This window comes from Cupressus sempervirens, chromosome 3, assembly GCF_028749045.1.
Source record: "Cupressus sempervirens isolate cs-2001-9-10 chromosome 3, ASM2874904v1, whole genome shotgun sequence".
NCBI classification, from domain to species: Eukaryota; Viridiplantae; Streptophyta; class Pinopsida; order Cupressales; family Cupressaceae; genus Cupressus; species Cupressus sempervirens.
The window spans coordinates 947,351,644-947,378,113 of record NC_143120.1 but is presented as its reverse complement, the minus strand read 5'-3'; the positions used below and the strand labels follow the sequence as shown (position 1 = coordinate 947,378,113).

The window sequence follows — 26,470 nt, the reverse complement described above, 5'->3', positions numbered from 1 at the left end:
CAGAATAACAACTCTTCTAAGAGATGTAATAAGTTTATCAGAACATGCCTCTATAAACCTTATCTTAAAACAGTATTCACTAAAACTTGCATAACTTCTTCTAGACTTAATATCATATGCTTCCAAGCTTAGCTGCATATACTAGACACTCAGTATAATCTCCCTTTAACCTTGTTTAGTGAAAATGCTCAACTAGTCATTTGTACCAACTTGATCTTTACCGTTGTTCTTTTGTTTGATGCCACTTTAAATGGCTATGTTGACATCAATGAAAAACACAGTCATAAATATAACATATCATTATGATAATGATCTAATCATGTTTCTACAATACTCAAAACCCATAGAAAAATCATCAACATTCATGCTTCCAACAGGTTAGTCATGCCTTTTGGGCTAGCCAATGAATTGAACACTTTCATTAGGCTCATGAATGACACACTAGAGGAGCTTTTGGGTAAGTTTGTCATTTTTTACCATCATTAGAGAGACATTGGAGGAGCATTTGATGCATATTCGTAAGGTGTTTGATAAGTTGAGGGAAGAAAACATGCTAATAAATCTAAAGTAGTGTAGTTTTGTGAAAGAGTTGGTGTACTTGGGATTTTTTCTATCAATAGAAGTTTTGAAATGGACCTCGAGAAACTAAAGACTATCCTTGAATGGCCTACTCCAAGGAGTGCAACAAAGGTAAGATATATCCTTGGATTGGTTATTTCTTATAAAATGTTTATAATAGGCTTTATAAGCATTATTTGAGAGCCTTTGAGTGAAACAATGAGAAGGGATAGGAAATACTTTAAGTGCACTATAGGAGCAAATAAGATTTTTAATCTATTGATATAGAAAATTATAGAGCAACCTATTTTAGCACTTCCATATTTTAACAAGGTGTTTCAAGTAGATTGTAATGCCAATGGTACTACAATAGGAGTTATTTTGGGCCAAGAAATTACACCTATTGCTTATGTCAATAAAAATTTGAATGATGTCAAAATAAAATATTATGTTTATGATCAAGAAATTTATGCTATAGTTCAAGCATTGAAGAAGTGTAGACATTGTCTTCTTCCTAAAAAGTTTGTTTTGTATACAAATCATCAAGCTTTACAATTTATGATAAGTTAAAGAAAATTGAACCAAAGACATTTGAAGTGGTTTGCATTTTTTTAGAGTTATATATTTATTTTTGAAAAAAAAGATTGAGAAGTCTAGCAGAGTTGTAGATGCTCTTAGTAGAAGACAAGTTTTTCTGATAGAAATGCAAATTTAGGTGGCTGTGTTTAAGGAACTCAAGAATTTCTATCTAGAGGATTTGATTTTAGCAAACCTTGGAAAGCTTGTACAGAACATGTTACACTTAATAAGATAAAGTAGTTGGATTTCATAATATAAGATGGTGTGTTGTTTATAGGAAGTCAATTGTGCATTCCTAGAAGCTCTATGAGGAAGAATCTCATCAAGGAGAAGCATAGTGGAGGATTGGTTGGCCATTTTGGGAGAGATAAGACCATTTCTTTGGTTACTGAGAATTATTACTAGCCATAGTTGCAGCAAGATGTGAGTAAGATAATGCAAATTTCCAAAGTATGTTAGATGGAAAAAGGTGTGAAGCAAAATATTGGGTTGTATCTACCATTACCTATACCAGAGAAGTCATGGGAGGATGTCGACATGGATTTGTTCTTGGTCCACCATGAACAAAGCGAGGGAATGATTTCATACTTGTGGTGGTTGATGGATTTTTAAAAATAGAACATTTTGTTCCCTATAAGAACACTAGTGATATTGTTCATGTGGCAAAGTTATTTTTTAGAGAAGTGGTAAGACTACATGGTCTACCAAAGAGTATAGCTTCATGTTAAGATGCCAAATTTCTTGGGTATTTCTAGCATACATAATGGAATAACTTAAAGATATATTTGAATTTTATTTCATCACATCATCCTTAGATAGATAAATGGAAGTTGTGAACTAGAGTTTGGGTAATTTGATGAGATGCTTGGTTGGAGATAAGCCAAAAGGCTAGGATCTAATTTTACCACATGTAGGATTTTCATTTAATAATTTTTTCCACAAGAGTACTAGTAAATAACCATTCTAGATTTTATATGGAAGGATTCCCAGAATTGCTTCTAAATTGAGGGAATTACATAAAGGATAAATAAGAAGTGTTAAAGCAGAAAAAATTGTTGAACATTTGAAGAATATCCATGAGTAGCTAGGGAAGTACATTATTAAGATGAATACATAGTATAAAGATAAGGTAGATGTGAAAAGGAGGCATGAGGAATTTTAGATTGGAGATGAAGTCATGATTCATTTGAGAAATGAGCACTTTCTAGTGGGTACATATGATAAGATGAAAATGACAAAGTTCGGATTGTGTAAGATTGTAAAGAGGCATGATTTTGGAAATGCCTATGAAGTGGAGTTTCTTGTTGAAGTGAATATTTAACTAGTATTTAACATTTTAGATTTGGTAGAGTATTATGAAGGAGGTGATGGAGATGAAATGACAATAGTGTAGTGGAGTATTTCAGGAGCTAGCTCATCTACAAAAGAGATTGAGGAGATACTAGATAGTCATGTTGGCAAAAGTGCAAGGAAAAAAACTTATAAAGACTACATGGTGAAATGGAAAGGGAGGTTAGTAGAATATTTAGCATAGCTAGCAAGGAATGAGGTTAACTAACTTGGTTTTCCTCTAAACACCTGAGATGTGATGGTGTCACTTCTCAAATTACCATGGGTGTTTGATGAAAGAGAATCCTAGGTGTAGAAGCAATCTTATATTACTTAAAAATATTTCCTTTTTTGTTTCTTGAATAAGGGTTGTCTCAATGTAGAGTTGTTGTTTTTAGAGGCTTTCTAGTTAGTAAGTCAGTCATACAAGCTTGGACTATCCTAATTTCTGAGGTGGATATCCATTATGGATATATCAGCCAACTAATTGATGCTCAGTGCCATATCATGAGTATTCATGGATTTATTATTGATGTTTTGTGGGTAATTTTGGTATAAAAACTTTAGGCTCACCATTGAAGACCTTAGAGGCCCCATATCATCTTTGAAATGGAGTTGACTAGAGCTTGGGCTAGTCACCAATCCGACACTATAGATCAGAAGCTAAGGATTCTACAAAGTGGTTATAATCCCCAATAGGAGTAACATTTTGAAAGTTATAGCCTTCTGAAGTTGAGGTGATAAAAATTTTCAAAATAAGTGTCAAAGGTGTATCAAGCTGAATCTATTATAAGTAATATTAAAGTTAGTCAGTCTCAAGGGTTAGGGTTTGATGTCTAGAAACTTCCTAGGCTATGTAAAAATGTCTTTTTAAGGAATGCCCAGACATTGTCTAGGATAGCTCTAGGTGATGGTCTACAGCTCTATGTTGCAAATTAGTGAAAGGAAGGTGCTTAAATGGGTTTTCATATTGTATTTCAAAATTTTGTAATTTTGCATTTGCAGTGATAATAAGAAGCTCATATTTGTTCTTGCAAATTGTTGTTATTTCTTTATTTATGTTATGTGTTTGTGACATTAAGGGGAGCACCCTTCATCAAGTAGTATCAAAGAATGAGTTCTTGAGTGTGTAAACAAAGTGTCAACTATGAGGCAGTTGCACCAGGATAATGGTTTAGGATGAGCATGTAGATAGATTAGTGATTGTGAGGTACTTTGTGTTAGACTTTTAGTGGAAGTGTGAAAATACCTCCATGAAGATAGCATGGTGGAAGAGCCATAGGCATTACACCTAAGGGTTTTAGATCCCTCTAGGGACAAATGCAAGTATTGGAATGAGAAATGCATAGAGGAATAAATCTTGCCATAAGAGATGAAAGCGTGGATGATGGAAAAGAAGAAGAAAAGAAGAATAAAAGAAGAAGAAAGACTTTTCAAGGACATCTCCAAGATTGGAAAAAAAACCTAAGTTTGAGGTTCCCACATTTTTCAGAAATTTGAACCTAGAGGAGTCGATCTATTGGATCAATGAATTGAAGGAGTACTTTGAGTATGAAGATATTGAGCATCTTGATAGGGTTAATTTTACAAAGGAAAAATTGAAAGGACATGTGAAATTCTGGTGGTAGGAGATTCAGCTAGAGAAAAGTAGAAGAGGAAAGAAAAAAATAACAGATGGAATCGGATGATAGTTAAATTGAAGTGACAATTCATTTCCATGGACTATGCAAAAGCAGATAAGGAGAAGTTGCCCTTTATCTTAATGGGTTAAGGCCAAGCATTTAGAAGGAGTTGAGTCTAGTTCAAATGAATAGCATTGGGGAGGCATAACTTTTTTCCCTAAGAGTTGAGGAGAATCTCAGAAAAAAGTTTGATAATAAGAATGGTAGAAGAGGTCGTGGTGGAAGATTTGATAGATAGTCTTATGGAGGGCAAAATGATAATCAAAATAACAAGGATAAGGATGGCAGTAATAGTTAGAACCATAAGGGAAACAATTCCAGTCATTTCCATAATTAGAATAATAGAGATTAGAGAGGAAGAGGAAGTGGGCAAGGATTTAGAAGAGGAGGTTTCCATGGAAAATAAGGGCATAGAGCATTTGAATGTTCCCAACATCAAGGAAAGATAGATCAAATCATATAAGTCCAAGCCATAGCTACACATGTTGATGAAGATTCCAAATCATCCCATTCTAAAGATGTTGAAAGAGAAGTCCTAGTTAATAGGAGAGTCTTAACGAGTGGTGAGAATGAACTTGATCAAAGGAGGAGTTTGTTTTGCACAAGGGGAAAATGTGAGGATAAGTTTTGTGATGTGATCATTAATGGAGGAAGAACCGACAAGTTGGTGTCTGAAAATATGGTCAAAAAGTTAAATCTCAAGAGGAAAAAATACTTGCATCCATACTATATTGCCTGGGTGTAAGATGACCACAAGGTCATGGTCAGTGAGCAGTGCCTAGTGAAGTTCAAGATTGGAAGCTACTAGAATGAGTTTCTTTGTGATATGATACATATTTACATATATCATATGTTTTTGGGTAAGCCGTGGTAGTTTAAAAAACATGTTCTACATGATGGGCATGCAAATACCTACACTTTGACAAAGGATTGAATAAAACATAATTTGAAACCATTGAAGGAGAAAGAAGAAAAGGTGTGTAGTGCTTCCAGAATATGTTATGTTGATGGAAAAGAGTTTTTCAAAAGTATGAAGCATGAGCATATATGTTTTGATGTAATCCCAAAAGATGGTAAAGAAGAAGTAGAGAAGGTTCATGCAGAAGTTATAGATTTGTTGGGAGAAATTCTTGATATTGTGCCAAACAATGTACCGAATGGATTACCCTCAATGAGTAAGATCAATCACCAGATGGAAATTATCCCTAGAGCTAGTTTTCCAAACAATGCATCACACAAAATGACACCAACAGAAGGTGAAAAGTTGAATAGACAAGTTCACGAGTGTTAAGATTAACCATGGACAAAAATAATAATTACATGCAAATATAACCAATATCAAAAAATAATAAATCACACAAAAGAGAACACAAGATACAAGGATTTAACGTGGTTCACCCAATCCTTGGGCTACATCCACCAATAATAAGTTCAATATTATTATTATCTAGTTATTACAATCCAAAATCCCTTACTACTCAATACCAATGCAAGAAGCTACAATATCATCATACATTATGAAATCCCTAACCCTAAGCCATTTTATACAAGCTTTTTTCATTTACAAAATTAGGGCTAGAATAAGTCATCTAATAGAAGAAATAATAGTTGGTGCCTTTTACAATAATAGACTCATTTTTTTCTTCAGGGGAACTACCCCAAAAAACTCACAGGGGTGTTTCCCCTTGACCCCACCCTGTACTATGACAAAGAGCACACCTGGGGCATTGCACTAGAACCCTACAAGGGGTGCTACCCCTTGACCCCATCTTGGGGTCACTACCCCCAAACCCTTATATAAAATAATCTAGGGGGAAACCGTGCTGAATAAACCTCTACGTCTAATTGGGCTTCAAATCAAAAAAATAAATTATTGCAAAAGGAGTTAATCTGATAGAGTTTGAGTCTAGGTGTTATACTTGCAGTATCAGCATGAAAGAAGAATTGAAAATGGAGGATGTGCACAAATTCATGGGCTATCAAAAAGATCACAATAAAGTACTGATTTCCATTTCCATGGATGGATAATATTATGGATTGCTTGAGTGGAGTTATGTATTTCATAAAGATAGATCGAAAAAGTGGGTACCATCAGATTTGCATCAAGGAAGGAGATGAGTGGAAGACTGCCTTCAAAACAAGGGAATGATTGTACAAGTGGTTAGTCATGCATTTTGGGCTAACCAATACACCAAGCACTTTCATGAGGCTCATGAATTAAGTACAAAAGGAGTTTTTGTGTAATTTTGTCATTGTTTACCTAGATGATATTTTGATCTTTAGCAAGGAATCGGACAAGCATTTGATGCATATACATAAGGTGTTTTATAAGTTGAAGAACAAAAAGTTGTTGATAATCTAAAGAAGTGTATTTATTTTTGAAGAAGTTATTGTACTTGGGATTTGTAGTATCAATACACAGTCTAAAAATAGACCCTAAAAAAGTAAAGGCTATCCTTGAATGGCCTACTCCAAGGAGTGCAAAAGAGGTAGGATCTTTCCACAGACTAGCTAGTTATTACAGAAAGTTTATAAGAGGCTTTACAAGTATTTGTGAGCCTTTGAATGAAATAATAAGAAGGGATAGGAAATAATTTAAGTGGACTGTAGGAGCGGATAAGATTTTTAATCTGTTGAAACAAAAAGTTACAAAGAATTCTTTTTTAGCACTTCCAAATTTTAACAAGGTGTTTCAAGTATACTGTGATGCTAGTAGTACTGCAATAGGAGTTGTTTTGAGCCAAGAAAGTAGACTTGTTTCTTATTTCAATGAGAGATTGAATGATGTCAAAATAAAATATTGTGTTTATAATTTGGAGTTTTATGCTATAGTTCAAGAATTGAAGAAGTGGAGACACTATCTTCTTCCTAAGGAGTTTGTTTCGTATACTAATTATCAAGCTTTAAAATAAATGAATAGTCAAGGAAAATTGAACCAAAGGCATTTGAAGTGGGTTGAGTTTTTTTAGATTTCAACATTTGTTTTGAAACATGGGAGTGAAAATTCTAACAGGGTTGCAGATGCTCTTAGTAGAAAATACGTTTTGTTGACAAAAATGTAGATTGAGGTGGTTGGGTTCAAGGAACTCAAGAATTTGTATCTAGAGGATCCTTTATTTTCTAAAGTTTAGAAATCTTGTACAGAACTTGTTACACTTGACATGAAAAAGTGGTTGGACATCATAATCCAAGATGGTATGTTGTTTAAAGGAAGTAAGTTGTACATTCCCAAAAGCTCTATGAGGGAGAATCTCATTAAGGAGAAGCATAGTGAAGGATTGGCTAGACATTTTGGGAGAGATAAGACCATTTCTTTGGTTGGTGAGAATTATTACTAGCTACAGTCATAGTAAGATGTGAAGAAGTTTGTGCAGAGTTTCATAGTATGTGACATAGCAAAAGGCGTGAAGCAACATATCAGGTTGTATCAGCCATTAACTGCACTAGAGAATCTGTGGGAGGATGTCAACATGGATTTTGTTCTTAATTTACCAAGGACGTGATGGGGAAATGATTCCATATTTGTGGTGGTTGATAGATTTTTAAAAATGCCACATTTCATTCCCTTCAAGAAAATTAGTGATTTTGTTCATGTGGCAGAGTTGTTTTTTAGAGAAGTGGTGAGACTACATGACCTTCCAAAGAGTATAGTTTCAGATTGGGATACCAAGATTCTTGGGTATTTTTGGCATACATTGTGGAAGAAATCCAAGATAGACTTGAAGTTCAAATCATCAAATCATCCACAGAGTGATGGACAAATGGAAGTTGTGAAACAGAGTTTGGGTAATTTGCTAAGATGCTTGGTTGGAGATAAGCCAAAAGGTTGGGATCTTATTTTACCATAGGCATTATTTGCATATAATAATTTTGTCATCAAGAGTATTGGTAAATCACCATTCTAGATTGTATATGGGAGCAATCACAGAAATGCTTCTAAATTGAGGCAATTGCATAAAGGAGAAATAAGTAGTGTTGAAGAGAAAGAATTTGCTAAATATTTGAACAATATCCATGAGTATGTGAGGAAACACATTATTGAGATGAATGCATAGCATAAAGATAAGGAAGATCTAAAAAGGAGTATGAGAAATTTTTGATTGGATATGAAGTCATGAATCATTTGAGAAATGGGCATTTTCGAGTGGGTATGTATAATAAGATGAAAATGAAAAAGATTGGACCTTGCAAGATAGTGAAGATGCATGATTTTGGAAATGCCTATGAAGTGGAGTTGCCTACTAAATTGAATAATTTGCTAGTATTTAACATTTTAGATTTGGAAGAGTATTATGAAGGAGGTGATGGAGATGAAGTTGCAAAAGTGTAGTGGAGTGTTCCAGCAACTAGTTTAGCTACAAACGAGACTAAGGAGATACTGGTTAGCTATGTTGGCAAACATAGAAGGAACAAAACTTATGAAGATTACCTAGTCAAATGGAAAGGGAGGCCAATAGAAGATTCAACATGGGTAGCAAGGGAACAAGTTAATCGACTTGGTTTTCCTCTAAACACATGAGACATGAGGGGGTCACTTTTCAAATTACCCTAGGTGTCTAATGCAAGAGCATCTTATATGTAAGAGAAAAAAAAAATTGTTTTTATTTCTTGAATAAGTGTTGTCTTAGTGTAGATTTTTTGTTTCTAGAGGTTTGTTACTTATTAATGCAGTCATACATGCTCAAAATATCGTAATTTCAGTGGTGGATGTTCCTCTTGAGTATATCACCATACTAGTTGAGGCTCAATGTCATATCATGAGTATTCACAAATTTATTGTGGATTTTTGGTGTGCAATTTTGGTATAAAAATTTTAGGCTCGTAGTTGAAGACCTTAGAGACCCTAAATGAACTCCAAAATGGGGTCAACTAGAGCTTGTGTTAGTCTTTAATCAGACGTTGCAAATCAAAGGCTCAGGATTATGAAAAGTGGCTATAATAACCAATCAGAGCAACGATTTGAAAGTTATGGTCTTCCAAAGTTGGGCTGATCAAAATTTCCAAAATAAGTGTCAAAGGTGTATCTGGCCAACTCTATATGTAATTTTAGATTGAATCACTATCAAGGTTTAGGGTTTGATATCTAAAAACTTCTTGGATTGTATAAAATTGTCTATTTAAGGAATTCCCACACATTGTTTAGGATAGCTCTAGGTGATAGTTCGTAGCTTTATGTTGCAAATTATTGTAAGGAAGATACCCATGTGAGTTTGCTTATTGTATTTCAAAATTTTGTAATTTCACATTTATGGCAATAATAAGAAGCTCATGTTTTGTTCTCACAAATTGTTATTATTTCTTTCTATTATTTCTTTGTGGCATTAAGGGGAGCATCCTTCATCTAGTGGTATCAAAGCATGAGTTCTTGAGTGTGTAAAAAAATCACTCATTGTGAAGCAGTTGCACCAAGACCATGGTTTGGGCTGAGCTTGTAGACAGATCAATGATTGTGAGGCAGTTTACACAAGGCCATCTCCAAGATTGGAAAAAGATCTAAGTTTGAGGTTCCGACATTTTCAAGAAATATAAACCCAAAGGAGTTGATTGATTGGATCAATGAATTGGAATACTTTGAGTATGAAGATTTTGAGGATCCTAATAGGGTCAAATTTGTGAAAGCAAAAATGAATGGACATGCGAAGATATGGTGGCAAGAGATTATGTTGGTGCAGAATAGAAGAGGAAATGACAAAATCACTAGATAGTATTAGATGATAGCTAAATTGAAGTGATAATTCATTCCCGAGGACTATGAACTTGATTTGCTAAAGAAAATGCAAGGGTTGAAGCAAGCAGGAAAATTTGTTGAGGAGTATATGGAGGAGTTCTACCAAGTTCTCATCAGAATTGGCTATGCAGAAGCATATAAGGAGAAAATTTTTCATTATGTTAATGGGTTAAGGCCAAGCTTTTAGGAGTTGAGTCTAGTTCGAATGACTAGTATTGAGGAGGCATACTAGTTTTCCCTAAGAGTAGAGGAGAAGTTGAGCAAAAAGTTCGATAACAAAAATAATGGAAGAGGTCACAGTGGAAGATCTGGTGGACAATCTTATGGAGATCGAAACGATGGTCAAAAGAACAAGGATGGGGCTAGTAGTAACATCCTAAACAAAAGGGAAAATAATTCCAGATGTTTCCATGATCATAACAATAAATATTTGAGAGGAAGAGGAAGAGGGAAAGGATCTAAAAGAGGAGGTTTCTATGGAAAATGTTTTCACTATGGAGAAGAAGGGCATAGAGCATTTGAATGTTCTCGATGCTAAGGAAGGATGGATCAGAGAATAGAAGGCTAGGCTAGAGTCATGCAAGTTGATGAAGATGTCAAATCATTTCATTCTAAAGATGGTGCAAGAGGAGAAGTCATAGTTAACATGAGAGTCTTATTGAGTGGTGAGAATGAACCTAATCAAATGGAGGAATTTGTTTCACACAAGGGGAAAATGTGAGGATAGGTGTTGTGATGTGATCATTGATGGAAGAAGAACTAACAATCTGGTGTTAGAAAATATGGTCAAGAAGTTCAATCTCAAGAAGCAAAAGCACCTGCATCCATACTGTATTGTCTCAATGCAAGATGACCACAAGGTCATGGTCAATGGGCAGAGCCTAGTGAAGTTTAAGATTGAAAACTACCATGATGAGGTGCTTTGTGATATCATGCCTATGGACATATGTCACATGTTGTTGGGTAGGGTGTGGTAGTTTGATAGGCATGTTGTACATGATGGGCATGCAAATACCTACACTCTAAAAATGGATGACGTAAAACATAAGTTGAATCCATTGAAGGAGAAATAAGAGAATGTATGTAGTGCTACTAGAATATGTTTAAATGTTGATAGAAAAGATTTTTTTTAAAGGTATGAAGCATGAGCATATGTGTTTTGTTGTAATCTCAAAAAATGGTAAAGAATTAAGTATAGAAGGTACCTAATGAAGTTGTAGATTTATTGAGAGAGTTTATTGCTATTGTGTCAAATAATGTACCTAATGGATTATCCCCAATGACCAAGATCAATCACTAGATGGACTTGATCCCTGGAGCCAATTTTCCAAACAAGGAAGCGCACACAATGCCACCAACAAAAAGTGAAGAGTTGAATAGGAAAGTCCATGAGTTGTTGCAAGAGGGGATGATTCTAGAGAGTCTGATTTGATGTGTTGTACCAGCAATATTAGCACCAAAGAAGAATGGAGAATGAAGGATGTTCACAGATTCGTGAGCTATCAACAAGATCACAATCAAGTACCATTTTTTATTACCATAGATAGATGATATTATGAATAGCTTGAGCAAAGTTGTGTATTTCACAAAGATAGATTTGAATAGTGGGTACCATCAGATTTGCATCAGGGAAGGAGATGAATTGAATGTTATAGTAATTAGATATTTCCTAATTAACTCTAGTTTTCTTAAGCTAAACTTTAGGAATCTAATAATTAATTCTTTTATTAATTATTATGATGCAACCTAGGTTAGACCTTTTTTTAAGTGTTTCGATCTCCTTTATAAGGACGATCTCTCTATGTAATTATTTATTCACTTTTTTATAATAGCAATCTTCTTTTTGTTGATCAAGAATGTTTCACCTATGGATCTTAGAATTCCAACCTCCATAGTTTTTTGTTTCTCTCTCACATATATTTGCATACAGGTGATTCTTGGGAGTTGTGGGGTTGATTTTTCGTCAACTTCAATATGGAAGATTGTCTTACAAATAGGGGAATGATTGCACGAGTGGTTAGTCATGCCTTTTGGGCTAACCAATGCACCGAGCACTTTCATGAGGCTAATGAATGAGGTACTAAAGGAGTTTTTGGGTAAGTTTTTTTTTGTTTACCTAGATGATATTTTGGTCATTACCAAGGCATTGGAGGAGCATTTGGTGCATATTCATAAGGTGTTTGATAAGTTGAGGGAAGAAAAGTTGTTGATAAATATAAAGAAGTGTATTTTTGTGAAAAAGGAGTTGGTATAGTTAGGATTTGTAGTATCAATAGAAGGTCTGAAAATGGACCCTAAAAAAGTAAAGGCTATCCTTGAATGGCCTACTCCAAGGAGTGCAACAAAGGTAAAATCTTTCCATTGACTAGCTAGTTATTACAGAAAGTTTATAAGAGGTTTTAGCGGTATTTGTGAGCCTTTGACTAAAACAATGAGACGAGATAGGAAATAATTTAAGTGGATTGTAGGAGCAGATAAGAGTTTTAATCTGTTGAATAGAAAGTTATAGAGTGACCTGTTTTAGCTCTTCCAGATTTTAATAAGGTGTTTCATGTAGACTATGATGATAGTGTTACTGTAATAGGAGTTGTTTTGAGATAAGAAAGCAGATATGTTTCTTATTTTAGTGAGAACTTAATTTATGCCATAAGAAAATGTAATGTTTATGATTAGAAATCTTATGCTATAGTTCAGGCATTGAAGAAGTGGAGACACTATCTTCTTCCTAAGGAGTTTCTTTTGTACACTAGTCATCAAGGTTTGCAATATTTGAATAGTCAAGGAAAATTGAACCAAAGACATTTGAAGTGTGTTGAGTTTTTTTAAAGTTATACATTTCTTTTGAAACACAGGAGTGAGACGTCTAACAGAGTTTGCAAATGCTCTTAGTAGAAGACAAGTTCTATTGAAAGAAATGCAAATTGAGGTGGTTGGGTTCAAGGAACTCAAGAATTTGTATCCAGGGGATCCTTATTTGGGTAAAGCTTGGAAAGCTTGTACAAAACTTGTTACACTTGACATGACGAAGTGGTTGGATTTCATAATCCAAGATGGTATTATGTTTAAAGGAAGTTACTTGTGCATTCCCATAAGCTCTATGAGGGAGAATCTCATCAAGAAGTATAGTGAAAGATTGGCTAAATATTTTGGGACAGATAAGACCATTTCTTTGGCTGTTGAAAATTATTACTAGCTGCAGTTGTAGTAAGATGTGAAGAAGTTTGTGCAGAGTTGTTTAGTATGTCACATGGAAAAAGGCATGAAGCAAAATACTGGGTTGTATCACCCATTACCTATACTAGAGAAGTTGTGGGAGAATGCCAAGATGGATTTCGTTCTTAATCTACCAAGGACACGACGAGGGAATGATTCCATATTTGTGGTGGCTTACAATTTTTTAAAATGGCACATTTCGTTCCCTACAAGAAGACTAGTGATGTTGTTCATGTGGCAGAGTTATTTTTCAAGGAAGTGGTCAGACTACATGGCTTATCAAGGAGCATAGTTTTAGATCGAGATACCAAGTTTCTTAGGTATTTTTGGCCTACATTGTGGAAGAAATTGAAGGCACGCTAGAAGTTCGATTCATCACATCATCCATAGACTGATGGACAAATGAAATTTATGAGCTAGAGCTTGGGTAATTTGTTGAGATGCTTGGTTGGAGATATGCCAAAAGGTTGGGATCTAATTTCACCATAGACAGTATTTGCATATAATAATTCTATCACTAGGAGTATTGGTAAATCATCATTCCATATTGTATATGGGAGAGGCAATTGCATAAAAGATAAATTAGTGTTTCAAAGAAAAAGAATTTGTTGAACATTTGAAGAATATCCATGAGGAGGTGAGGAAGCAAATTAGTAAGATGAATACATAGTATAAAGCTAAGGCAGACGAGAAAATGGGGTATAAGCCAAAGTTTTAGATTGGAGATGAAGTCATGGTTCATTTGAGAAATGAGCATTTTCCAGCAAGTAGATATAATAAGTTGAAAATGAAGAAGTTTGAATTGTGCAAGATAGTGAAGAGGCATGATTCTAGAAATGCCTATGAAGTGGAGTTGCCTACTGAATTGAACATGTCACCAATATTTAACATTTCAGATTTGACTGAGTATTATGAAGGAGGTGATGGAGATGAAGTTGCAGAAGCACAATGGAGTATTCTAGCAACTAGCTCAGCTACAAAGGAGATTGGGGAGATATTGGACAACCATGTTGGCAAAAGTACAAGGAACAAAACTTATGAAGAGTACTTGGTCAAATGGAAAAGGAGGCCTATAGAAGATTCATCATGGTTAGCAAAGGAGGAGGTTAATCGCCTTAGTTTTCCTCTAAACACCTGAGACATTACAGGGTCACTTCTCAAATTACCTCTAGTATTTGATGTAGGAGCATCCTGGGTGTAAGAGCAATCTTGCATCACTCAAAAAATATTTCCTTTTTCATTTCTTGAATAAGGGTTTTCTCAGTACAGAGTTGTTGTTTCTGGAGGCATACTACTTGGTAAGTCAGTCATACATGCTCAGAATCTCTTAATTTCAGAGGTGGATGTTCATCTTGGATATATTAACGTACCAGTTGAGGCTCAATGCCATATCATGAGTGTTATTGGATGTGTTGTTGATTTTTGGTGTCTAATTTTATTACTAAAACTTCAGGCTCACCATTAAAGACCTTAGAGGCTTCAGATGGACTCCAAAATGGGGTCGACTAGAGCTCTTGCTAGTCTTTAATCGAGCCATGTAGATTAGAAGCTGAGGATTCCCAAATGCGGTTATAATAGCCAATCAGAGCTACCGTTTGACAATTATGTTCTCTTGAAGTTGGGCCGGCCAAAATTTTCAAAATAAGTGTCAATGGTGTATCAGGACGACTCTATATATAATTTTAGAGTTAGTCGGTCTCAAGGGTTAGGGTTTGATGTTTAGAGACTTCCCCAACAATGTAAAAATGCTTATTTAAGGAATGCACATACATTGTCTAGGACAACCATAGGTGATCATTCACAACTTTAAGTTGCAAATTATTGTAAGGAAAGTGTCCATGTGGGTTTGCATATTGTATTTCAAAATTAAGTAATTTCACATTTGCAACAATAGTGAGAAGCTCATATTTTGTTCTCGCAAATTGAACATGTTGTTTCTTTGTTTATGTTGTGTTTGTGGTATTAAGTGGACCACCCTTCATCATTTAGTATCTAAATTTAGATAAATGCCAAGATTGTTTAATTTTAGAATATAGATTCCACTTAATGAAAATTTAGGGAGAGGGGGGAAAAAAAAAAGGATTGATTGTTTTTATTTTATTTTATTCTAGAACAAGAATTTGTTTAGAAATTGTGGTGGGTAGAATTGTTATGTAAATGATACTAATTATATAAATAGAATATATTATATAATTTAAGTAATAGATTTTTTTATTTAGTTGAAATTAAATTCATTTAGTAAATTATTATTTTAGAAAAAATTAAGCTATCATAATATTATTTTGATGTGTTAAACATGGAAAGAGTTATATGTTATAAAATGATAACCATAAGTTGAATTCTATGAAGGTGAATTTTGTGGTTCTAGTATATATTAGTAAGGATGATAATATTGTGATTTGTTAAATTTATCTTTCATTTAGTTATTATCTATTAATATCATTATTTATTTAGATTGGAATTCCACTTAGAATAACTATTATATTTGAATTTAAGTATTTTTACTTCATCAATTAAATTAGAAATTTAAGGCTTGATGATATCAAAGTACAAGATAAAACACAGTTTATATTATCTCTTTAATTATCAAGTTGAGATTTTAGTTTTAAATATATATGAAAAGAAATAGATTATTTTACATTACATTTTATAATTGAATTATTAAAAAATATAAATTTAGGGAAGCTTCTTCATGTATAGCATGTATGTCTACATATATTTGTCTTTATTCAATTTTTTTCTTTGACTCTATTGACTCCTCTATGATTCCCTTCGCATTACATTATTTAATTAAATGATAAAATACTTACATAAGGCTTCTTTGTACAAAAATTACATTGTATTAATTTCTGGGAAAGATTGTGTAAGAGTTTTTTCATCAACGTTTCGGATCATACTACATGATCCATCATCATGATGCCAAAGAGTCAATGAGAGCAAAAACTCTTACACAATCTTTCCCAGAAATTAATACAATATTCATGGATTGTGGAAATCTGATAGCTTCGAAAACTACATACTAATATTAAAATAATTAGGCTACAATATTAAATATAGTAATAATATAATATAATAACATATTAGAAAAGAAATCACTATTAAGAAGCCTACCTTGTACTCTTATATATATAGCTGCAAAAGATAGTCTTTGTAGAGACACCATAAGAGTTAAGAGATGGAAAAAATACATTCTTTTTTATTTTTACATAAGTCCTTTAGTTACAAGTATTTGTTAGGCTCTGTCTTTGTGCTTGTTCTCTCTCACTATTATTCTTATAATGATATTATATCATGTATTTAATCTATTTATATTTTTATTAGCAAAACTAAATTTACTTCACTATTTACATACATTATTTTCTTCACTTGCCCTCTTATCAGAGGATTAAACAAGTATTTTAAAACTTATTGAATGAAAAAGTGCTTCAGCCCTTTCTAATGTGTGGAGCACACCGGGTCTTAAAAACTCTTGAAAATTCACATATTATGATTTTAAAACATCCTTTGGTAGATCTAATTAATAACACTGCTTTGTAGGAACACTGAGTGTTGTAAATTTTTATTAAAGGTGCAATGAATTGAAACATTAGAAACAAGTATATAATTGTAATATGTAATTGGAAGATACCAAATGATTTTGACCCCATTCAAATCGGTGTTAATCCAACAACACTACACATCAAATGATTTCTTTCCCATTCAAATCGGCCTTAATCCAATAACACTGTGATTGTATTTGCAACATTAAATATTTTATGACAGATTGCTTTGTGTTTCACAATGCTGCAGTCATAAGTCTGATAGTAATAAGTCTATCGGTGTGTGGATGTGTGACTCGTCACACAATTATTAAACACATTTCAAAATATGTTCAAAAAATGACTTTTTAAACATTCAACTAAAGCTTAATCTAAAAATCTCTAATAATTAAAATTTTTTTTTAAAATTACTATTAATACAATATTGTATAACTGTATCAAATGTAACATATATACAACTTAAATAAATCAATCTTGATTCCTTAATTGATCCAATAATAAGTCACTCCAAAACTAATGATGATTTGATTGCTTTGAATTATTCTACCATCCCTCAGCTAATCACCGTGCAACAAATTAAAACCAAAAACCCGTAATGCAACATCAATTTGTTTCCAAATGAGCTTTCCAAGGAGGAACTCGGTTGCTAAATACAATTTGTTCGCGTAGGGCTATAGTTTTACTGATAGTCAAAGCACTAAGATCGGTTCTTCTGTTGCTCAAAGCACTGTGAACGGTCATTTCTGTTAAGGAGAGCATTAATAACGATTTAAGATAAAATGTCCATTTTATTTTAGGCGAAAAATTATCTTAACCGATGGTTTTGGACTAAGAAATAAACCGGACCTTTATATTCTTCCTTATTCCATGGATTTTGCTGCTCTGTTAATTTATTCCATCCCTGAATTAGTAACCGTAACCTCAAATTCTCCAAGAATATTGTTTAATGGCAACAGATTTGCATAACTTGGAGTAGTTTCATAGTGTGTTATTAGTTGGATGGCGCGGAATTGTTTTTCTACCACTGATTTGCACCAAAAAAGGGAAATAGAACTCCAATCTTTACTGAAAATTTAGACCATGCAGTCAACTGAAACTATTGAAACTCAATAATCCCGCACTGAGGATGATTCTAACAGCTGTTAGCTACAGAGACGGAGGAGATCAATCCAAATTGTAAAGAAGGTGACGTCAATAAAAATATAAGAGAATCAATGATTTGTGTTTGGCTAATGACTGCTTTGTAATTATTTGCCCGTTTTGGCATTTGCATCCATGTTTAATCAACAAAATTGCAGAACATTAGAACAGCTAGCTTGAACAAATCTGTTTTTGTTGATATAGAAAACATGATGCTGTAGTGAGGCTTTTGAAGTGGGTTTTATAAGTGGGTATTGGAAATAGATATTCCCTTTCTCGGGCAAATGAAGCAGCAAAGAGCTTAGTGATATTTGTGAGATGGAATCGATTCAGGCAATTCTGTCCTTGACAATGGAAGAAGATAGGTACTGGGAAGTGCTTCAAGAAGTTTTTTCTGGATCTTCCTTCCGCCATGTGGTTGCAATTGTGTTTCACCTCATCTTTATCGTGTCTCTCATCCTTAACCTTTGTTGGAGAAAGCACTTTTCTGTTTCAAGATCTGATATTCCTAAGAACCTGCAATTTAGGGTTACAGACAAAGTGGCCCTAGCTGTTTGTGTTTCTCTATCAGTCTTGTACGCCATACAAGGCATATGGAGCCCTCTATCTTGGTGGCTTGAGAAAAAACCTAAAGATTTTGCGGCGGAGGAAGAGTACATTGTTCAGACCACATCTTGGGCTATAATCTCAGCTTATGCATATTACTCATTCTCTGAAGAGAATAAAGGGAAGCTCCCAATTTTACTAAGGATGTGGTGGAGCTTGTCGTTGATTTTATATGGGTTCTTCGTCTTCCTCAATATTAAAGAGTTCAAGGTACGAAAAGGAGCTGTTTTCAGTATAGTTGTGGATGTCCTGGGCTTTTTATTTTCAATATTTTTGTTTTATGTCAGTTGTGGCAGAGGTCCTGGGGGTCCATTTGATCAAACCATTCAAGAGCCTCTACTGAATAATGATAATTCAGAAAAAAATGTAGGGTCCAAGCCAAAAGTCACTCCTTGGGCAACGGCAAACATTTTTAGTCGAATGACATTTGCTTGGATTAATCCTGTTCTTGCTGCTGGCCAGAACAAGTCTTTGGCTCTTGATGATGTTCCCCAAGTTGCAGATGTAACAAGGGCTGCCAAAGTATATGATGACTTTAGGAATCATCTAGAGGCCGGAGCTCATCGGCATTCATTAGGATTAGCCACAATACTTTTTGTTAAGAATGAATTACTTTTCACGGGGTTCCTAGAGTTACTGAATTGCATTTCATCATATGTTGGTCCATATTTTATAGATAGCTTGGTTCGGTGTCTTGCTGGAGAGAAAGCATTTGCAAGTGAGGGCGCTGTTTTAGTTTGTTCATTTCTTCTAGCACAGATTGTGGCATCTTTAACAAAACGTTATAGTCTTTTTGTTACAAACCACATGAGCATACGCATTAGGGCAGCCCTTACATCTCTTATATACAGGAAAGGCCTGGTTCTTTCCAGTCAGTCAAGGCAAAAGCATATGAGTGGTGAAATAATCAATATAATGAGCATTGATGCTTGGCGTATCGGGGTTTTCTGTTGGTACGTGCATGATCTGTGGATTGCACCTTTTCAAGTCGTTCTGGCCATGCTTATTCTATATCAGAAACTGGGAGTGGTATCATTTGCATCAATGGCTACCACGGTAGTAGTTATGCTATTAAATTTCCCACTAGGGAAAGTGCAAAAGCATAACAATAAGATGATCATGGAAGCAAAAGATGAGAGAATGAAGGCTACATCAGAGACGTTGAGAAATATGAAGATCTTAAAATTGCAGGCTTGGGAGACCAAGTTTCTACAGCGGCTAGAAACTTTAAGGAAGAACGAATGTAACTGGCTGATAAAATTTCTCTTCACGGCGGCTGTGATAGGTTTTACGTTCTTTGCAGCACCCACGGTTGTATCTGTGATCACATTTGGTACTTGTGTGTTGATTGGAGTGCCTTTAACATCTGGTCGAGTTCTATCCGCACTTGCAACCATTAGGATGCTTGGGATTCCAATATTCACTCTTCCTGACTTAATCAATGTGATTGCTCAAACTAAAGTCTCGGTAGACCGCGTTTCTTCTTTTCTGAAGGAGCAAGAACTGCAACAAGATGTTGTAGAAAAGGTGTCAAAAGAAACAACTGACATGGCGATCGAGATCAAAGAAGGGATTTTCTCTTGGGAACCTCCTCCCGCTTCTCCAACCGTAAGAGACATAAATGTCAATATAAAAAGAGGCATGAGAGTTGCTGTATGTGGAACTGTTGGGTCGGGAAAATCAAGTCTCCTATCATGCATGCTCGGGGAAATACCTAAGATTTCTGGTACTCTCAAGATAAGTGGTACCAAGGCATATGTTCCTCAGACTCCATGGATACAAAGTGGAAATGTCGAAGCTAATATTTTATTTGGAAAGGAGAAAGACAAAACCATGTATGACGTTGTGCTGCAGGCTTGCGCATTAAATAAAGATCTGGAATTGTTGCCCAAGGGGGACCAAACACAAATTGGAGAAAGAGGAATAAATCTGAGTGGTGGGCAAAAACAAAGGGTACAGATTGCACGGGCTTTATATCAAGATGCAGATATCTATCTTTTTGATGATCCATTTAGTGCTGTTGATGCACATACAGGGACACATATCTTCCAAGTAATTTTATCTAGCCTTTACACGAGAAATTTTTTTATTTACTCTTTTTGCTGTTTCCATAGGTTACAAATCTGCATTATTTTATAGAGAATATGGTTTTGCGTGGATAATATGTTCTTTGCTACTTTAAACCATTTGGTTCTGACTCTGTAACACTTGATCTTTTTGCCTGTTTCAGCAATGTATACTTGGTATGCTGGGTTCAAAAACTGTAGTCTATGTAACTCACCAAATGGAGTTTTTACATGCAGCCGACCTCATTCTGGTATGTTGGTATTTTTTCGCATGACTTAAACATTACATATTAGAACTTTATTTTTAAGCTAAAAGTAATAAATAATCAAAGTTAACTTACTTTTTTCTTAATTTTTTACTTAATATGTGACAGTTGAGAGCGGCCATATTTCTCTATAAAGATATTCTTTCTTAGTCTCTTCGTCTTGTGTCTCATCTTTTTATAACATTACAATTGACATCTAGTTGTGCAAAGAACCAGGTAATGGTTTCAGCAGTCATGAAACAAAAATAGCCATTCCAATCACTTACGGACACTTCTGTAACTTTTTTTTCAGGTAATGAAAGATGGTGAGATTACTCAATCTGGCAAATACGATGATATGTTACGATCAAGCTCAGATTTTGAGGAATTAGTTGGTGCACATCAGAAAGCATTGAAATCTATTGATAATATGGAGAAATCTGAGACCCTGCAATCAAATGGATTTGTTGATGAATCTTCATCTGACGATACAGGTAATGGAAAAGGTGTAAATCATAAACAGCTCCAGAAGCAGAACACCCAAGAGCTAGAGGAAGAGAACGAACCAGAAATTCACAACCCAAAAGAAAAAGAAGATGAACATTCACAGCTGGTGCAAGAAGAAGAAAGAGAGAGTGGCAGGGTAAGTGCGTGGGTGTACTGGTCTTATATCACTGCAGCATATGGTGGTGCTTTAGTTCCTATCCTCTTATTGTCACAAATACTATTTCAAGTATTTCAAATAAGTGGTAATTATTGGATGGCATGGGCAACCCCTGTAACGGAAGATGAGACGGCTCCTGTTAGCTACTCCCGTCTCATTCTTGTTTACATCATTTTAGCAACAGCAACAGCCTTTTGCACTTTTGTGAGGTCTAGTATTACTTCCGTGGCTGGATTAAAAAGTGCAAATCGTCTTTTCAGTGATATGCACAAGTCCTTGTTTCATGCACCAATGTCCTTCTTTGACTCAACTCCCACTGGACGTATACTGAATCGGGTCAGTTGATCTTCCTGTTTCAAGATCTTGTTTTGTTATTGTTTAACAAAAGGTATTCATTCCAGTTATAGTTAGCAAGTCAATGATACTATTGTATATAGATTTTTGGTTTTTTATTGTGTATATGTTTTTCATCAATGTTTCAGATCGCATTCTGTGTTCTATCATTAGGAATAAAGAGTAAGAAAAGTGTGATCTATCATTATCACAGACACCTTTCTTGCTCTTTACTTCTGATGATGGATCGTGGAGTGTGATTTGAAACATTGACGAAAAACATATACACAATCAAAAACCAGAAATCTATATAGAATAATCAAATAGATTGTAGAAATCTAATCAATTTGATTAGTCAATGATATATTCTACATATAAAAGCCTTACAATTCAACATACATATATATTGGCAGGCATCAACGGACCAGGGTACAGTGGACCAGGTCATTGCTTTCCTACTAGGAGGTTTAACCTTCTCAAGTCTACAGCTTTTGGGGGTTATCTTAGTTATCTCTCAAGTTGTATGGCAGACTTTTATTATGTTTATACCTGTGCTTGCGCTTTGTATATGGTATCAGGTTTGTCCCAGTTCACTTGTAATTCATTGCTAATTTTGAGAAAAAGATAATATTTTATTAGAAAGATTGTCTTTTATTTTGGAATGTTTCTGATTTTTGAGTTTTTAATATCAAATTTTGCTTTTGGATTTGATTGTGTATGTTTTTTAGCATCAACGTTTCGGATCACACTCCGTGACCTATCTTTGATTGTTTATACTATTGATTACTAATGAGAGTAGTCTGACTTTTTTTCACTTTTATTGCGTGCAGCAATATTATATTGTGACTTCTAGGGAACTCTCTCGGTTGATTGGAACTTGTAAAGCTCCAATCATACAACACTTTTCAGAATCAATCTCTGGAGTATCCACGATCAGAAGTTTTGACCAGGAGTCTCGATTTATGAAGACAAATCTTGATATGATTGATGGTTATTCCAGACCTTCCTTCCATTATAGTGGGGCTGCAGAGTGGCTTGGCTTTCGGCTTGATCTTTTGTCAGATCTCGTGTTTGCATTCTCTATGGTGTTACTATTTTGGTTGCCAGAGGGTCTAATCAATCCAAGTAAGTAATGATAGCATTCCTTTGGATTCAATTATTCGTTATGACCAGATGGCTTAAACATCACACATTAAAACTTGATTCTGACTAAAACTGTTAAATAGTTAAAGTTGTAACTTTTTCCAAACTCAACTTTTTTCATTAGTATATGATGTTTAAGGGTGGCCCATTATGACACCAAATTGAACAAATAAGATAAATTCTTCAATCAGAACATTAATGCTAACCAAATGACCTTAACAGGCATTGCAGGGTTTGCAGTAACATATGGCTTGAGTCTGAATTCAACACAATCGTGGGTGATATGGACTTTCTGTGAGGTGGAGAACAAAATGATTTCTGTAGAGAGAATCTTCCAGTATACATCAATACCTAGTGAGGCTCCATTAGTAATAGAGAACTCCAGACCAAGCTCTGACTGGCCATCCAGAGGAACAATAAGTTTAATTGATCTACAGGTCTGTAGTTGCAAATAACAAGCCATTTATCTTCATATATTCTATTGCTTCCATTCTTACTAATACTTCATCTTTTATTCAACGCATTAGGTGAGGTATGCACCACAGCTTCCACTTGTATTAAAAGGGATTACATGCACATTCCCCGGAGGGAAGAAGGTGGGAATCGTAGGACGGACAGGCAGTGGAAAATCTACTCTTATTCAATCACTTTTTCGAATTGTAGAGCCAGCACACGGCAGGATAGTCATCGATGGAATTGACATTTTAACAGTAGGTTTGCATGATCTAAGATCCAACCTAAGCGTTATTCCACAAGAACCAACAATGTTTGAGGGTACCGTAAGGACTAATCTAGATCCTTTGGGTGATTACTCGGATGAACAGATTTGGGAGGTAGGGTTACACTTGCTTATTTCTGTTGGCTGTAATCAAACTAATTTTCAAGAGTTAAAAGGAGAAAAGATATAGTAGTTGAGCTAAAGGACTATGCAGTCACAGAATGGCTGAATATTTTAATTAGGGTGAATATTTTAATTAATTAATTCTTTCAAATTTAAAAAACAGTCAATTTATAATTTTAAGTTAATATTAAATAATAAATTAATATTCAATCTGTCTTCTGGGTAGATGCTTTTCTAGTTGAATATGTTTTAATGGTTGTGATAGCATTTGTTGATTTAATATGTGTAGGTTTAATGTCCATTTCTTTTTACAGCATTGAACTAATAGTTGTTACTTTAAAGTTACTATTTCTGATAATAACTATCCATAATTGAAATGAAATGTATCTCTTAGATCTAAAACCAACAAATAATGTGATGCTACATCAGCTGCACAAGTGTCAATCATCTCCCTCTTTTATAGTTGACTTTAGACATTTTGACAAAATATACTGATGTAACATCATATTTGATGATGTAGTCTTAAAACCTTACTTATAAGTAAGAGACTTGTCAATTAACTACAACTGCTATAAACAATTAAAAGTGATATAAAAAAAATTTATTTACAATTTTCAAAAACTCAAAATTAAAATGCCCAACTATTGGGATCTCTCCCTGATATTTTTTTTTTTTATGAATGAAAGATTTACTGCGTTTTTTAATATGCTCCAGGCTTTGGAAAAATGCCAACTTGAAGACGTTGTCAGAGAAAAAGAAGGGAAACTCGATGCCCCTGGTTTGTCTCTCTTTTACTTTCTCCGTCAAGGAATCCTCCGAACATCTGAAAGAAATATATTTGTTTAAAAAAAAAAAACTATTCTATACATGATTTACACTATTACACTGTTTTCGAGAGTTCCTTGATAGAACATTACAATCCTGCTAAAGAAACCCTAGAGAGAAATTTTTTGGTGTTTTTTTCCTAGAACAAATGTCTAATTTAACAATGTAATGATTCACTATGCAGTAAATGAGAATGGAGATAATTGGAGTGTGGGGCAAAGGCAGCTTGTGTGCCTGGGAAGAGTATTACTCAAACGAAGCCGCATATTGGTTCTTGATGAAGCCACAGCCTCAGTGGACACCGCAACAGATTGGATTATTCAGCAAACGATCAACACCCAGTTTTCTGGCTGTACAGTCATCACTATAGCACATAGAATTCCATCCGTATGTGACAGTGATTTGGTTCTAGTATTGAGCGATGGTATGAAATTCAAACCACTCTACTTTTCTAAATTCTAACTGCAAACAAATGTTATGCATACCGGTTTTGATATCTTCTCTTGCAACAGGAAAAATTGATGAATTCGACACTCCGGCAAAGCTACTTGAAGACAAATCTTCATCGTTTGCAAAGCTTGTTGCAGAGTACTCTCTCAGATCGCCTAATCCGTAAGGAAACAGCCAAGTTTTCTTGCTTTCAAACCATCATGGGATTTCAAATATGTTGGGCACTAAATCCCCAATTGAAATGAATGGAAATGCTTGATCCATGACTTCTCTATCATATGAATGCTTTAGATTCTATACTGGTTCTTTAATCGGTATGTGCTATGTTTGTTTAGACACTAGGGTTAGATCCATCAACACAAACATTGTCTAAGTTGTCCGAAACTTGATTCTACCCAATATATAGTACTGCTCGGTCATTCTACTGTCGAATTAAGAGTTGGGGATTTAGAAACACATTTGAGTGTTGTCATTATTTGTGAAGGCAAATTTCATTAGGTTAGCCCTAAAAACAAGTAGGATCTTAAGACAATAGGTAAAGGCTCTAAGATTATTTATGCAAATTTGTTGCCCTATGTAGTATATAACTATATTAGAATTTGATTATTCTTATGTTCTATAAAATGAGGATTAAGATAATCTTTAAATACTAAACATGCTGTCATGAGAGTGTAAATTTCATGTTGAATTATTTTAGGGTTCTAGAAAAAGAGGGTTGGCTAGTTATCAATTTCAAATAATTATAAGGTGTTGGGAGTGGGAAAATGAGGATAGAATTTGTTAAATTTAAAGTTTCAATTTTAAAGAATAAGGTTTGATTTGGTAATAAGATCAACTTTCTAAATATTAAAATGATTAGATAATGAAATAGACAAATGTAAGTGGTTGAAAATTACATGATGCTAGGTGCATAAATGAATGTAATAAATGTAAAAGTAAGTTAAACGCATAAGAGAATGTGCATAGGGACATGTTTATATATGGATAGGTAAAGGGTAGGAAAATAAACTCAACTTTGTATAATATTTATATCATTTGTGGATGTATATATAAAATATCCCATTAAAATAGACACAATATTTAATGAGAAATGACATTGGTATGCTAATTTTACTATTATATTTTATAATGATTTTGAGGTTCATGAGAATCTTAAACAATCATGCATCACAAAGTATATATCACTCTCAAACATGTGTGTAAGGTAAGAGAAGGGGGTCCATATAAAGTAATTGACCTTATAAGGATGTGATCACTCAAATATGTTCTTTATTATGTGCTCTCCATAGAGACCTACAAACCAAAGAAAAGACTACGCAACAAGTCACTTATATTTTAGAAGTAGAAGTTAAGTACCAAATACAAACTTGTAACTGAAATATATGAATAATATTAAATTAATGATTTTTCTTTTAAATATTTCAAAGGATAATAATGGTGTATTTGGCTTGGCAGATATAGGTTGATAAAGTGCATAATAGATCAAATGATAATGCTCCATCTAGTCATTGGAATGAGTTTCTATGGGA

General features: G+C 34.3%; 1 protein-coding gene and 1 long non-coding RNA gene across 2 annotated transcripts; one reads left to right on the top strand and one right to left on the bottom strand.

The window, feature by feature from the left end:
* Window positions 1-17,473: 17,473 nt before the first annotated feature.
* Window positions 17,474-25,595, top strand: LOC149569871 (putative ABC transporter C family member 15). The gene is made up of 10 exons (XM_089822593.1): window positions 17,474-20,426; window positions 20,605-20,691; window positions 20,999-21,685; window positions 22,096-22,260; window positions 22,513-22,807; window positions 23,048-23,262; window positions 23,353-23,658; window positions 24,381-24,444; window positions 24,676-24,915; window positions 25,004-25,595. The coding sequence occupies exons 1-10, from the start codon at window positions 18,087-18,089 to the stop codon at window positions 25,105-25,107; spliced, it is 4,503 nt and encodes a 1,500-aa protein (XP_089678719.1). The 5' UTR covers window positions 17,474-18,086; the 3' UTR covers window positions 25,108-25,595.
* On the bottom strand, window positions 24,097-25,115 carry LOC149569872 (uncharacterized). Its single transcript, XR_016362826.1, has 2 exons — window positions 24,977-25,115; window positions 24,097-24,489 (listed from the first exon to the last, which is right to left on the bottom strand). It is a non-coding gene; the product is annotated as an uncharacterized LOC149569872 (long non-coding RNA).
* Window positions 25,596-26,470: the final 875 nt, after the last annotated feature.